Below are 16,408 nucleotides of genomic sequence, written 5' to 3'. Positions count from 1 at the left end.
CCTGACAAGACATCTTAAAGAAAGCAAATGGGGAAACAAGTTAGAAACTGGAAGAAGATAGCTCAAATTTTCCCTTTGGGGTTTTTATTCTACTTTGTCCTCCCTGCTGCCATGAAGACCACAAATTGAGAGTTCTCACCTGAGATCATGACTATCATAAATAATAAACCTGACTTTTAAAGCTCTGAGGAAAAGAAGAATCTAGCTTTCAAGAACTTCTAAAACTGAGGTGCCTGGCTGGTTCAGTCAGTAGAGTGTGGGATTCTTGATCTCAGGGTCATGAGTTCAAGCTCTGTATTGGGCACAGAGCTTACCAAAATAAGAAACTTCTAAAACTAAGGTTTCAAGTAATAATTATTTAAGGAATGTCACCCATCCTGAATGACCAGATGGAAACTGCTTAACTCCTCATTATCCCTCGAAAGTAGCTGTAACTCTGGCCTGAAACAGGCCTCCACACAGTGGCCCTCTCTGGTCTGGAACGTGTTGAGGAAGGTTCTCACCAGAGCTGCTCCTGGGTCCATGGACATTCTCATTCTAGACATGGACATTCTCACCAAACAGATCCACCAGACTGCTCTAAAATAGATAGAAGGCCTGTCGATAGCCCCAGAAGCAAGGGCCTTCCAGTGCCATAGATGGAGAATAAACAACTCAACCCGCCCAGCCTCCAAGGTCTCTCCAAAATAGCAGAGACACTCCTCCCTCTTCACCAGAATGTTAGTCATTCCTAGAAATTCCTAGAAAAGTACATAAAGGCACAGTATACAAACTGATCTGGCACCTGGCCTGAAGCTTCCGCACAGTCTCTTCATCTTGCCGGGCCTGTCTCTCATCCTCGAGAGCCTCCTGCAGCTTTAGGTACATGTCTTCCAGCTCCTGTACTCGCTGCAAATACTGTTCCAGTTCAGAGGACTTCTGAGCAACCTGTTCTTCCATCTGCTGTCTGATCTGATGATATAAAAGGGTCATGTTTAAACTCAGGTTAACTTCACCCTCAGGGAAACTCTCCCACTCCAAACACCACAGCCTACCTTGCAGCTCCGCAGGGTGGGCAGGGCCCTGTCCTTCGCTCCTGGAACTGAAGATGGAGGAAGGAGGGCACCACACCCAGTACCAACACTAAGACCCAAGTCCAGGACACACACCCCAAGTCCAGGACGCAAAGTACACCCCAGATGCTGTGTTCCTGCCCTCTCTGAGTTTCTATCCCTTCCACTCTACACGTTAAGAGTCAAGAGTCAAGAAAAAATCATTCCCCTGTATAATTTCTCTTTAAATTCCTTTTTGTTATAAAGCCACAATCTCTTTACCCACAATCTTCTCTAAAAGGAATGAACCTCTGTCCAGTCAGAAGAGTCCAAGGGTTACAATAAAGGGGAAAGGAAAGACAGACCTGCAGAGTCCTTGGTGCTTCCCTGGCTGCCTTGAGGCCCCTCCACTCCTGCCCTAGGGCACCTCCAGTCCTGGGGGGTCTTACGCAGCTACGTCAGTGCCCTAACAACTCAATGGTTTCTCCCTTCTGTATTAAAGTTTTGAATCTCTGCCTTAAAAATTGAAAGACAAGGACATCCAAATGTAATAGCACACACATTAGTGTATGTGTCTGCGGTTTATAAAATATTCACACTTGCTCACATCATCCTAAGAGTCATGACAGATCACATGACAATGCCTCCAATTTAAAGAAGAGAAAACTAATGCTCAGAAGAAGGCGCAGAGAGGAAAAAAACCCAGATGTTCTGGCTGTGCACACAGCAACTCCTTCATATCACATCTGCCCCGCTTGTGCACTTTCCCTCATAAAACAAACATGTCTGTTTCAACTCTAAGCAACAAAAAGTTACTTAAAAAAACATCATGAGCAGCTATTTACTGAGCACTGGACTCAGTACCCTCCCACAAATTACAACTCTGTGTAAGAAGACCTGTGTTCTAATTAACTATCTAACCACCTAGGGCAACCTGACTCTTGGATGTCTTGGGGGATGGGAACCTCTAAGATGAATCAGAGCTGCCAAGAGCAGCAGACCAAAATTCCTATATTCTCATGATTTCAGACCCCCCCCCCCCACTTTGCTCATTACAGAAGAGAAAGGTCATGAAACCCATGCTTACTTTTCCCCCTAGCTATTTATTTTCCAAGCCAGGCCTTTCTGAGAAGGAAAATAGGATGCTGTTAATAATTATATCAGGATGGCAAGGACTGTCCCAGGCAAACCAAGAGATACAGTCACCCTAATCACAGTAGTTATCACCCTATTCCATGAATTTCTATTCTGGGGTCCTAAAAGCAAGATTTATGTCTTTTACCTTTATATCCTGGCATGATGCCTAGCACATAGAAGGTGCTCAATAAAACCATAATGAACAAACACAGAACTTCCCCCAATAGCCCACTGCATGTCTATATAGCATAGCCCAGCTGACAAGATGGCCTCACTCCAGTCTCCCAGGCCTTGACCCCTCCCCCTTCACCCAGAAAGAACCATTGTGAGCTAATGCAGCAGTGTTCCCAGGTTCCCAGCTGTAGCACTCACAAGCTTCTCTCGCTCCAGCTCTGTGCTGAACCTCGCCTGTAGTTCCACTTGAGTCTGAAGGCGTTTCTTTTCTTCTTCTGCTGCACGAGACGCTGCTTCTTCCAGTTTCTATCCAATCAAAACCCACCCACAGAAAAGCAGTAAGTAGGGGCGTCTGGGTGGCTCAGTCGGTTGAGCGTCCAGCTTCGGCTCAGGTCATGATCTCACGGTTCGTGAGTTCAAGCCCCATGTCGGGCTCTGCGCTGACAGCTCAGAGCCTGGAGCCTGTTTCAGATTCTGTCTCCCTCTCGCTCTGCCCTGACCCTGCTTGTGCTCTGTCTCTCTGTCTCTAAAATAAATAAACATTAAAAAAAAAAATTAAAAAAAAAAAGCAGTAAGTATTAGAGTGGAGGTGTATTAGGAAAGAGAAATGGCCACACTAAGTACATGGGAAAAGCAAAACATTCTTAATGTTCAATCAAGCTAGAATAAAAACCTTTAGATCCACTGGAATTCCATTCCAACAATTTTCCCAGTGAACATACAGAATGAATTAGGTAAATGAATGACTTGTTAAGTCTGAACAACATTTTGCAAAGAAAATTTTGTAGAGTCATGGAGTTAAATTCACTTACAAATGCATTCGTGAGGTTCAACATCTATTTCTTCAGCTCCTTCTACAGTTTTGTCATCTCACACATTACTCCTTTAAAACTTTTACCAGAGCTTGACTTCCAGAGGGTGGCAGTGAGGAGCTCCATGGACCCATTTCCCAGCAAAACACCCATAACTGGTGAAAATAATTTCAAAAAAACCCCGAAAAACAACCATTTAAAGTCTCCAGAAATTAAACCAATTGCATATAGCAAATGGAGAAGATTTATCCAAAAAAATGAGGCAAGCCTAGAAGACCAGAGGGTACCACCTCTACCTGGTGATGGGCTCAGAAAGCAGGGGTATCACACCCAGAAAAGCAGACCACTAGTTTCTGCCACCAGCTCCAGAGCATTGGCACAGAGGTTTGCCTAGGCAGAGATCTGGAGCTCTCCCCAAAAGAAATGACATTATTTAAAACAGATGTGTGGAAGTTCAAACTTAAAGATGCTCTTGAAAACAATGGAGATTTTAATGAATTAAGAGGAGGCTCATAGCTCCAAGAGACCAACAAACTATAAACCACACACCAGGTGGAAGTTTAACAGAGAGAACCAGTTACAGAAAGTAAAGAGCCCTCATGTAATAGGAATAAGTCTCAAAGACTACAAATGGGCTTGAATTTAAATAATATCAGACTGTGGAGCAAGTTAGGCCCCAAGCCCTTGTTGAAAACAATAGGGCTCTAACAGCTAGATAGGATAGCAACAGAGGCATACAGGTTAACAGAGCGATTAGAGAAAGAAACACACAAAGAGAACCTTAACATCATGGTCACCTCAGGGTATCTCGTACATGCCCAAGGCTGTGCCTCTGATGAAGAAGACCGTCAGAGGCTTCACAGTGTGAAGAAACAGACCTCATTGAAACAGCCTAGCCAAGTCAGGAGACAAATGAATAAGCAACAACAGGCCCCAGGGGGAGGGGAGAAATCTATATCCAGAGTTGCTACAATATATTGTCTAAAGTGTCCAGTTTTCCAAATGGAAAGATATTTCACGCTCGTGGGTTGGAAGAAGAAATATTGTTTAAAATGTCCATACCACTCAAAACAATCTACAAATTTAATGTAATCCCTATCAAAATTCCAACAGCATTTTTCACAATACTACAAGAATAATGCTAAAATTTGTATGGAATCACAAAAGAACTGGTTTGAAAAAGAAGAAGAAAACTGGAGGTATCACAATCCCAGATTTCAGGATATACCACACAAAGCTGTAGTAATCAAAACAGTATGGTATTGGCATTAAAAACAGACATATAGATCAACAAAACAGAACAGGAAACCCAGAAATAAACCCACAATTATATGGTCAATTAATCTAAAACAAAGGAGGCAAGAATATGCAATGGGAAAAAGACAGTCTCTTCAACAAATGGTGTTGGGAAAACTGGACAGCAATATGCCAAAGAATGAAACTGGACCACTTTCTTACACCAAACACAATAATAAACACACAATAGATTAAAGACCTAAACGTGAGACCTGAGACCATAAAAATCGTAGAAGAGAGGGCACAGACAGTACTTTCTCTGACACTGGTCATAGCAACATTTTTCTAGATACGTCTCCTGAAGCAAGGGAAACAAAAGCAAAAATAAACTATTGGGACTACATCAAAATAGAAAGCCTCTGCACAGCAGAGGAAACAATCCACACAACTAAAAGAGAGCCTACTGAATGGGAGAAGATAGTTGCAAATGATATATCTGATAAGTGGCTCATATCCAAAATATATAAAGAACTGACACAACATCAAAAAAAAAAAAAGCAAATAAGTAAAAATGGGCAGAAGACATGAACAGACATTTCTCCAATGAAAACATACAGATGGCTAACAGACACATGAAAAGATGCTCAACATCACTCATCATCGGGGAAATGAAATCAAAACCAAAATGAGACATCACCTCACACCTGTCAGAATGGTTAAAATAAAAAACACAAGAAACAAGTATTGGCAAGGATGTGGAGGAAAAGGAACTTTTGTGCACTGCTGGTGGGAATGCAAACTGGTGCAGCCACTTTGGAAAAGAGTATGCAGCTTCCTCAGAAACCTAAGCACAGAATTACCATGTGATCCAGTAATCACACTACTGGGTATTTACCCAAAGAATACAAAAACACTGAGTCAGAAATATATATGCACATCTCTGTTTATTGCAGCATTATTTACAATAGCAAGATATGGAAACAACCCAAATGCCCATCAACAAATGAATAGATAAAGAAGTGGTATGTGTGTATGTACACATACACACACAATGGAATAGTACTCAGCCATGAAAAAGAATGAAATCTTGCCATTTGCAATGTGGATGGATCTAGAGGATCTAGTACAATGGTAGGTAAAATAGAGAAAGACTAATAACATGATTTCAGTTATATGTAAAAATTTAAGAAACAAAACAATGGAAATAAGAGAGAAAAAAAAGATTCTTAAATATAGAGAACAAACTGATGGTTACCAGAGAGGAGGTGGGTGGGGGAATGGGTGAAATAGGTGGAAGGCATTAAGAGTACACTCATTGTGATGAGCACTGAGTAATGTGTGGAATTGTTGTTGAATCACTAAACACTTGAAACTAATATGACACTATATGTTAATTATACTGGAACTTAAAAAATAAATTTTTAAAAATAAATATTAAAAATAATAATAAAATAAAATGTCCAGGGAAAAAAGCGGGCAATAGACTGCCTCTGAAGGGGCCCTGGTGGTGGATTTAGCAAAGATTTCATAAAAGTTTTATGTTCAAAGAACTCAAGGAAACCAAGCTTAAGGAAGTAATAGAAGGTATAACAATACCCTATCAAATAGAGATTATCAATAAAAAGATATAAATTATAAAAATAACCAACTGGAAATTATGGAGTTTAAAAGCATGATAACTAAAATGAAAACTTCACTAGATGTTTTCACCTTACATATTTGGGCTGCAAGAAGAATCAAAGATCAATTGATAGAAATGCAATTTGAAGAACAGAGAGAAAAAGGAATGAAGAAAAATGAACAGAGCCTCAGAGAAATGTGGGACACTATTAAGCGTACCAACATTCACATAATGAGAGTTTCCAAAGAAGAGGGAAGAGAGAAAGGAACAGGAAAAAATGTTTAAAGAAATAATGGCTGAAAACTTTCCCAATTTGATGGAAAACATTAACCGACACATCCAAGAATTCAACAGATTCAAGGATAAACACAAAGAGATATACACCACACCCATCATAATAAACCTGTAGAAAGACAAAGTAAAAAAGAAAATCCTGAAAGCAACAGGAAAAAAATGATTCATCACACAAGAAAACATCAATAAAATTGACAGATGGCTTCTCGTCAAAAACACGTAACTAGTTCTGGGCAAAGTACTGTAAACAGAAGTGACACTTCTGAGCTGGAGTAGTTAACTGCCAAACCCTTGAACACTTTTTCCTCTGTTACAGTGATTAGTAAGATTTGAAATAGTAGCTGTTGCATCAGCCTGAATTTCATAATTGTAAGTGTATATACTCTGCTCCAGCAATTCCATTTCTGAGAATTTATTCTAAACACATACAGTAAAACCTTGGATTGCGAGTAACTTGTTCTGCAGTGTTCCACAACACTAGCAAACATTTCTAATAAATTTATTGACAAATGAGCAACGTCTTGCAATACAAGTAGTATGTGATGCTGAACATCACATGATCATAAATGAGTCAATGGTTCTTGAAATTCACTTTGAGAAACAAGTGTTTTGTATTACAAGCATGTTTCTGGAACAAATTATGCTCACAAACCAAGGTTTTACAGAATTATTAGAACGTGTATAAAATGATACAGGTACAAAATAATTCCCTGTAGCATTGCCTATTTAATCAAAAGAGTAAAAATAACCCAAATGTTCATCAACAGGGGACTGGCATTGTTTTCTTAATTTCTCTTTCTGATAGTCCATTATTAATGTGTATAGACGTTACAGAATTTTGCATATTTTTTATTCTACAACTTTACTGAATTTATTAGTTCTAACAGTTTTTTGATGGAGTTAATAGTTTTTTCTATATATAATATCATGTCATCTGCAAATAGGGACAATTTTACTTCTTACTTTCCAATTTGCAGATCTTTTCTTCTTTTTCTTGTCTAATTGCTCTGGCTAGGCCTTCAAATACTATGCTGAATGAAAGTGGTGAGAGTAGATGTCTTTCTCTTATTCCTGACCTTAGAGGAAAAGCTTATGATGTTAAGTATGGGCTTTGTATGCATTTATTATTTGAGATACATTCTCCCCACACTTGCTTTGTTGAGAGTTTTTAACATAAGTCAATGTTGAATTTGTCAAATGCTTTTCTGCAACTATTGAGATGATCATATGATTTTTATCTTTCATTTTTATAATGTAGTGTATCATACTTATTAGCAAACAAGATTAAAAAATGTGAAATGAGACATAAAAAAATAAAATATTGGAGAGGGGAAAATAAAAATGTTGAGCTTGAGAATGGGATCAAACTTAAGTTATCAACTTAAAATAGTGTTACAAATATAAGTTATATGTAAGCTTCATGGTAATCACAAGGCAAAAACCTATTTTAAATATGCAAAAGATAAAGAGAAGGGATATAAACATAGCACTAAAAGAAGTCATCAAACCATAAAAGAGGAGAACAAGAGAAAAAAGGAACAGAGAAGAACTACAAAAACAGCCAGAGAACAATCAACAAAATGGCAGCAAGTACCTATCAATAATTAATGTAAATACACTAAACTCTCCAATCAAAAGACAGAGTGACTGAATAGGGTTTTAAAAAAATTTTTTTTAATGTTTGTTTATTTTTGAGAGAGAGACAGAGTGTGAGCAGGGGAGGGGCAGAGAGAGAGACACACACACAGAATCTTAATACAAAGCAGGCTCCAAGCTCTGAGCTGTCAGCACAGAGCCTGACATAGGGCTTGAATTCATGAACCACAAGATCATGAGTTCAGACACTTACCAGACTGTTAACAGTCAGGCACTTAACAGACTGAGCCACCCAGGAGTCCCCAAAAGTATTAAAAAATTCTTTGTGAGTCTATTCAGAGGATATCAGCACAAAGTGTGGCATTTCCATGGACTGCAAAGGGAGAACCCCAACAGAAATGAGGGGGCTTATACTGTGAGCATCTCCCATACTCCAGGGCATAGGTGCTACATAGGAGGACACAAAAGGGTCTCTGATCTTGTCGTTAGCAGGTGTTCACTGATGGAAGGCAGACAGGCTCAAGTGCCCATACACTGGGGACCCACTACCACCCCAGAACCATGATATAACTGAGCAACAAGGTTTCCCAATGAACATCAATTATTCTAGTTGTTTTCTGGTCAATGAAATGTCTTGCTGACCTGAGATCCTCATACTGCCAAGGCTGGAAAAACCATATTATCTCACTTAGTAACCTAGACACACTTCCTAAGAAAACAATTAACAAAAAAATCTCTCTAAAATTGCATGAACCTGGTCTTGGTAGAACCAAAGCTTGTAAGTAAGGAAGCTGTGGCTCCTGCAATGAAACAGAGCGCCCTCCCTCAGCCCATTCCCACCTTCCTCACGGTCTCCAGCTCCTGCTGCTTATTTTCGTTGGCAGTCTGGAGCTCCTTCATCTGTCGCTCCAGTTCCTCCTGTTCAGCCAGCAGCTTCTTCCGGAGTTCTTTCCGACGTTGGCGGGCTTCTTTATGTGGTGGGGGGCTGCCCAACTTCAACAGATGGATAGTAGAGTGAATGGCTATAAAAAGTGTAAGATAAAAAACGGAATATACTGTTTATTCTTTGTAAGCCTAACATAAACATGGCACATTGGGAAGAAAACCAGAGACCCAGTGTAGATTCTGATTCTGCCACTGAGAAATGGTGTGACCTTGAGCAAGCCACATAACCTGCTGCAGAATCAGTTTCCTCATCTCTAAAATGAAAGAGATGATTTCTAGAGTCCCTTCCAGCTCTAAAATTCCGTAACTGTACATCTGTGCTTAAAAAGATACTTGATTCGGGAATATCACACACATTTGAAGAACTTCAAATACTTTCAATTAATTCCCTTCTCTCTATTTCTCAAAAGGCCAAATAAGAACAAGACATAGTTAGGGTTGAGATTATTAGTTCCTGATATCTGACTTGCTACCTGCTGGGTTTAGTCTGCCCCTTATCTATGCCTTATGAAACCATCTCCTTATACACTCCCTTCCTGAGATGGTAATAATAGGTACCAGTTATTGAATAGTTGCTATATGTATACCTTTTATATGCATTATCTAATTTTTACATATTTTCCTGATTGTTTGAATTCTTTAAATTTAATTTTTTGAACAGCTAATACTCTCACATTGTTCAAATTCAAAAGCATAAAAAGATCTACAGGAAAAGTCTCCCTCCTATTCTTATCCCCAAGTACTGGGTTCCCCTCTCCACTACCAACTAATGTTAACAATTTCTTCTGCATCTTTCCAGAGATATTTTAAGCATATGCAAATAAGGAGGTACATACACCTTCCACCTTCCTTTGACATAATACACCCTTCTGAGCCTTGGTTTTTTTTACTTAATTTATCTTGGAGAGATTTCCATTATCAGTACATCAAACATTAAACATAATGTACCTAACTGTACATTACTGTGTTACTGTACCATAATTTATTCAACCATTTCACAATTAATGGATACTTAGGCTGTTTGCAATCTATCACAAACATTTCTGCAATGATGCGTCTTTTTTAAAATGTGCAAGTATAGGGGCACATGGGTGGCTCAGTCGGTTAAGCATCCAACTTTCGCTCAGGTCATAATCTCACAGTTTGTGAGTTCGAGCCCCACGTCGGGCTCTGTGCTGACAGCTCAGAGGCTGGAGCCTGCTTCAGATTCTGTGTCTCCCTCTCTCTCTCTCTGCCCCTCCTCCGCTCGCACTCTCTCTCTCTCTCAAAAATAAATAAGTATTCTAAAAACATTTTTAATGTGCAAGTATATCTTCATTATCTAATTATTAGCCCTCACAAAAACCTTGAGAGGTAGGTACTATTATCCCTATTCTACAGAAGAGGAAAAACAGCTACAAAATTCCTAACTCAACTCAAGTGACCCAGGAAAGAGGACTTAAACCTAGGTGCGCTTGCCTCAAACTCTTAAACCACATCGAAATGACCACAACTTTCAGCATAACAGTATCTTACTTATGTCAAAGAATACCATATTCGGAATCCCTTTTCATGATTAAAAAAAAAAAAAAAACTCATTGGAAGGCCTGGGGGGCTCAGTCAGTTAAGCATCCAACTCTTGGTTTCAGCTCAGGTCATAATCTCACAGTTTGTGAGTTCGAGCCCCACGTCCGGCTCTACACTGACAGCATGGAGCCTGCTTGGGATTCTCCCTCTCCCTCTCTCTCTCTCTCTGTCCATCTCCCACTTGTGCTCTCTCTCTCTGAAAATAAATAAATAACCTTTTAAAAAAGTTATTAAATCAAAAGTTTGTGTTCTTGAGATAATTATTTGAAACTAGTGATTTCTTGTGAAAATAACAAATCTTGAAAATTATTGGAAATATTCAAAAGCGACTGTATTATTCCTGTTTTCTGTATTATTAAAAATTCATGATGATCACTTTAAAATTCTTCATAGTCCTTAAAATGGGAAATTCCATTATCTTTAAATAATAAAAGTAAAAAAAAGAAACCCTAAAATGTATAGTTTATAATTTTCCCACAAGTTCATTATACAAATGAAATTGATGAAAAATTTGGGACTTCCTTTCACTTTATTTTTCTTTCAGTTACTATGCTGCATGTAGAAATAACTACAATGAGGGAACAATGCCTCATGAGATTAAAATGAGATTTAAAAATACAAAGTCAGAGCTCTCAAGTTATATCATGACAAATAATAAAAATTGCCTTACCCTGAATCCACTCCTGTTTCTTCTTCTTATCTGAGGCACTGATTTCAAAGGTTTTATCAAAACATTTTATGAGAAAAAGGCATTTCTTCCCATCTTTGTCAGGCAAGGACTAACAAAGAAAGCAAAATTAGTTATTTTTAATTTTATTTCTAAGCATTGAAATTAAGTTCAATCTGAACTATTTACACAAATCTTGCTGAAATTCAACATCAATAAAAAAAAGTCCATAAGAGCATATTTCTAATTTACAAAATGCTGTCCTCTAGGCAACATTACCTATGGTAATAAATAACCCTGATTAGCATACTTCATCTGGACTAGGAGAACCACCAACACCTGATAGGGACACTATGCTTTGGCTTTCCTAAGCACAATGACTCTTGTACGTGAGCACATCCTTTATAGGAACCCTGGAAGGTATACCCACGTATTGACTCCAATGGGCTATGAGACTTCTAAGCCAGGGTGATTCCCACATCTGCCTGATGCAGATCCACTCTTTGACCTGGGATGTTACTGCTAGCAAGCTGTAGCTCCTCTCCTATATCCTTATAAGTAGACTGGTATGGCCTATGATAACCTCGTGAGTATCCATGTGTAGTTGAATCTAAGAAGACCGCTTAGTGGGCAGTGCAAACCCAGAGGCATTAATATATCTATACTATTTCATCCATCAAAATACACTGTCATTTATGAGTGAGATGTTAGGTATTTTAAATGTTCTTCAAGAAATACAAATATGGTGATAGTTTAGATATAAATTAAAAACTCAAAATTACTGTTCTTGAAGACTTCACTTCTTTACCGAATTAATATCTGGGAATAAAGTGTACTGAAAGTCACCCAAAATACTCAAAGGTAATGCTCCCATTTTCATTAGTTTTATTTACTATACTCAAAATGGCCCAGATGTCATGGTATATTCATGATTTCAAACACTGTCTTACTGAATAATTTTGTGCTCTTTTTTATGACTCCATTTTATTCAATAAATGATTCCTTAAACGTACAAACAAATCTGATTTAATCCCTATACTTTTTCCATAAGATAGAAGATAAATTCACATTACAAAAAACTTTTGTCAGTTATCTCTGGTTTTTGGTTCAGAAACTATGGCAACTGTATGCCTATGTTATTTTAGAAATGTAAATTTTAAGATTCTTTCAAGACTCTAAAGTCTAGAAGGAATATAAAACACTTGGGCAGCAGGGGGCAGCAACAGAAAGAAGAAACAGTAGACTGACCTCCACACAGCAGTTTTCATCCAAGAGAATGTCTCCTTTCTTATCTTTCAGATCTTCACCCACATAATAAGAAATTATGTTGGGTTTTAGTACAAACCAGCGTTCAGTCCAGTTTTTCCGTCTATGGCCTTTTTTCATCATGTAACCCTATGAAAGATTAAATTTTATATAAATACCTGTTCTTTTTCTTATAAGAGCTGATATCTCTTCCTGAATACGTGAATATCAGTGGTTCTTGACCTCTGGAGATCATGAACCCACTGAGGATCTATGAAGGCCAGGGGCACTAAACCCAGTCAAATTCATGCTAATACATGCACACAAAAGTTTACACAGAATTCTGGGCATGCAGAGACAACCCCTCTAACTCCACCCCATGCTACATACAGAGAGTAGCCTTAGGACTCCTGGTGCTAAAAACATTGTGATTTTTTAGAATTCCTTATCTTTTAGGGATACCTATTGAAATATTTATAGATAAAATGAAATATCTGGGATTTGTTTCAAGATACAGGAGAGGCAAAAGTAGGAGGGTAGGATTAACTATGTGTTGGTAGTTACTGGGGCTGGGTGAATGGTATATGGGGGTTCATTATACTATTCTGTCTATTCTGATTCACACACACACACACACACACACACACACACTGGGTGAATGGTATATGGGGGTTCATTATACTATTCTGTCTATTCTGATTCACACACACACACACACACACACACACACACACACACACACACGAAACCCTAACAGTGATTCTCAGCAAACTAAAACCTCAATCAATGAAAATATTAAAGTTGGCCAAATATATCTTTCAACCAATCACCTTCTGGCACCAACCTACCCTTCCTACCTGACCTCTCACTATTCTGGAGGATGAACTCCTCCAGATGAGCAGAAAGAAAAAGAACTGGACCAAGTAGTTAGGATTCTGGCTTCTACACTTGCACTTCTATACTTTCTTCCCACAAATCAGTCACAAAGGTATATAACTCATATTTTTACTTCAGCAAAATTATAATTATAGGCCAAAGCCCTTCAGGGTTGTCTGAGAATAGATGAATTTTAAATAGTAAATGCACAAGTGCTGATACCCTATAGCAGACTATTCACTATCACTATATAATATAAGCTTGACTGTATCATTTGGTTATTATACCAAGTTCTAATCATATTACTTGTTCAGCTTCCTCATCCTTGGACATTTAAGCAAAAGCTATCTCATATTGAAATTCATCTGTAGTCCAATTATCCTGCCATCCTGGTGGGCCTAGAAGTCCTCTTTGGACACAGACCATGTCTCACATCTCTTTGTAGCACCAAAAACCTATACAAATGAAACCTCAATTAATGTTTCTTGATGGGTTCAATTAGGGAAAAAGAGCAAAGACACAACTTCACCTACTGAGCAAATAAAGGACCAAAGTAAGGAAATCCCAAATTGGAATTATTATTCAGTATAATAATGTAAAAAATATGAAAGAGCCGCTAAAAAAAAAAAAAAATGTAAATTCTATTTAACAATCATTAAGCATTCCATATTTATATCAGATGCTATGTAGGTCATAATCTAACAAGATAAATGCAGCTTTGCTATATAAAGGTATTTACTCCAAAAATAAGGGTATTTTTCTAATTTTATAAAAATATATAGAGGTGTCGGGGTGGTTCAGTCGGCTAAGCGTCTGACTTCAGCTGGGGTCACGATCCCACAGTTTGTGAGTTCGAGCCCTGCATCAGGCTCTCTGCTGTCAGTACAGAGCCCACTTCAGATCCTCTGTCCCCCTCTCTCTCTGCCCCTACCCAGCTGGTTCTCTCTCTCTCTCAAAATAAAGAAATAAACTTAAAAAAAAATAATAAAAAAATTAAAATATGTAATCATATGCATACATTCATGTATAGAAGCTAGTAGTAAATCCAATCAACAAGAAAGGAATAAAGAATAAAATAAAATTTACAGGAATCCCACAATCCAGGAGTAATCACTTTTAACATTTTGGTGAGCATCCTTCCAGATAGCCCTACACATATATATCACATTACATGAAAGGGATTACAATATACTTCCTGTTCAACAACCTGGTTTTTTTTTTTTTTCTCTGAACAACATGCCATGAGGATCTCTCAGATCAACAAGTATGGATGTACACGTGACATAAAAGTACTTTAAAGATAGTTTGGAGGGGCGCCTGGGTGGCGCAGTCGGTTAAGCGTCCGACTTCAGCCAGGTCACGATCTCGCGGTCCGTGTGTTCGAGCCCCGCGTCAGGCTCTGGGCTGATGGCTCAGAGCCTGGAGCCTGTTTCCGATTCTGTGTCTCCCTCTCTCTGCCCCTCCCCCGTTCATGCTCTGTCTCTCTCTGTCCCAAAAATAAATAAACGTTGAAAAAAAAAAATTTTTAAAGATAGTTTGGAAATGTGGTCATTTAAACAATTCTTTCAAAATAGCAACTTCCCAATGCTTAAGTATACTTCAAAATTGTATCAGTAATTTTTTTTTAAGCCTAATACAAGACTGGGAAAATAAGAAACTTTATTCTTGTTCTAAATCAGTATAAAGGTATAAATGACTTATACTCAAATGAAAATGTCTTATTTCAAACATGTCAAAGTCTAAAGGTAAGGAGAAACACAGTGTTCCAGGACTCTTACCTGTTTCAACACATCTAATATAAGCTCATTAAAGACTTCATTAATTGCCATGGACACTGTCTGCCGATCCATGCCTTTGCTAAACTGTCCATTTCCAATAAGTTCAATCAGTTCCCACACAGAAAGACCATCTTTACTGTCATCAAAGTTGATTTTATAATGCTCAAATTGTTCCTGTTGCCAACCTCCTCCCATAGCTTCTGTAAGTTTCTTAAGCAGGTATTCAATCTATAAAAAGAAAAATTTTTAATTATTAATTCCTAGTAAAAAAAATAATAACTTTTAAACTTAGGTATGTATCCATGTTATTTACACTGATAAGGTCAACTTAGGAAATGTTCCTTTTTAGTTTCAAAATTATATCTTTAAAAAATCATGATATTATCAGAGGAAAGGTATAGATAAAATGCCACTAGTCCTGTATTAACCTTATAGAATAAGGACCAAAAACTGAGGGGCACCTGGGTGGCTTAGTTGGCTAAGCATCCAGCTTTGGCTCAAGTCATGATCTCACAGTTCATGAATTTGAACCCCCAAGTCGAGCTCTGTGCTGACAGCTCAGAGACTGGAGCCTACTTCAGATTCTGTGTCTCCCTCTCTCTCTGCCCCTCCCCCACTGGTGCTCTGTCTCTCTTGCTCTCTCAAAAATAAAATAAACATTACAAAAAAATTTTTTGAAGGAATCAAAAACTTATAACCCTCTAATAGTATAGTATATTTGTATACTATAGCAGAACTAAAGCAAACTGTACACATACACTTAATTGATGTGGTTTGACTACTCTCTGTTGGATAAATACTTAAATATATCAGAATATCGATCTTACTGAATTAATATGCAAGTATTAATTAAATAAGCATCTCAAATTAGTATTTACAACTTAGTCCCCAATTTATAAATTTCCCACGTAAGCCAATTATTTGAAATTTATGATGCTTCCTCCCATTATAACATTGACAATGTTGGAAACAATGGCCAAATTCCTACCCTGGGCTGAAAAAGCTTATTAAATCCTGAAAAACATACCTTTGTGTAGAACAGTAGAAAATATTGCTATTCAAATAACAGCAGGTAAACAAAACAGGCAATAATACTCACTAAATGAGAAACTGCTATCTTCTGGAAAGCCTGGGTTTCCTACAATGCTATCAAAGTCAACACATCCAAAAATGAATGCGTCACCTCTACCTTCCAAATGGTTTTCCCTTCTATTATTGATTTCAGTTGGGAACAACACCATTCACCCATGCCAATCCTTGTTCCCTATTCCTTTATTCCAAATCAGTGATAAAATCCTACTGTTTCACTTCCCCAGATCAGTGCTTTTCAAACTGTAGGTTATAACCCAATATAAAATCAACTTATTACATAGTCACCAGCATCTTCTTTAATTGAATGAAAATATTTGAGTCTACTCACAATAAAGACA

The 16,408-nt window shown here is 38.0% G+C and overlaps 1 protein-coding gene across 3 annotated transcripts in view; it reads right to left on the bottom strand.

Moving 5' to 3' along the window:
• Positions 1-16,408, bottom strand: part of SWAP70 (switching B cell complex subunit SWAP70) — a 79,648-nt gene that overhangs the window by 8,235 nt on the left and 55,005 nt on the right. For 2 of the 3 annotated variants that reach the window (XM_043580623.1, XM_043580624.1), the window contains exons 4-9: positions 14,979-15,206; positions 12,328-12,474; positions 11,083-11,191; positions 8,742-8,923; positions 2,541-2,648; positions 785-951 (exon numbers count right to left, since the gene is read on the bottom strand). In XM_043580623.1, coding sequence (XP_043436558.1) covers positions 785-951; positions 2,541-2,648; positions 8,742-8,923; positions 11,083-11,191; positions 12,328-12,474; positions 14,979-15,206 — 941 coding nt within the window. The remainder of the gene's footprint in view (positions 1-784; positions 952-2,540; positions 2,649-8,741; positions 8,924-11,082; positions 11,192-12,327; positions 12,475-14,978; positions 15,207-16,408) is intronic. The other variant, XM_043580625.1, reaches the window with a different exon arrangement.

The sequence above is a fragment of the Prionailurus bengalensis genome, chromosome D1, assembly GCF_016509475.1.
Source record: "Prionailurus bengalensis isolate Pbe53 chromosome D1, Fcat_Pben_1.1_paternal_pri, whole genome shotgun sequence".
In the NCBI taxonomy this organism is placed as follows: Eukaryota; Metazoa; Chordata; class Mammalia; order Carnivora; family Felidae; genus Prionailurus; species Prionailurus bengalensis.
This window is presented reverse-complemented; position numbering and strand designations above follow the sequence as displayed.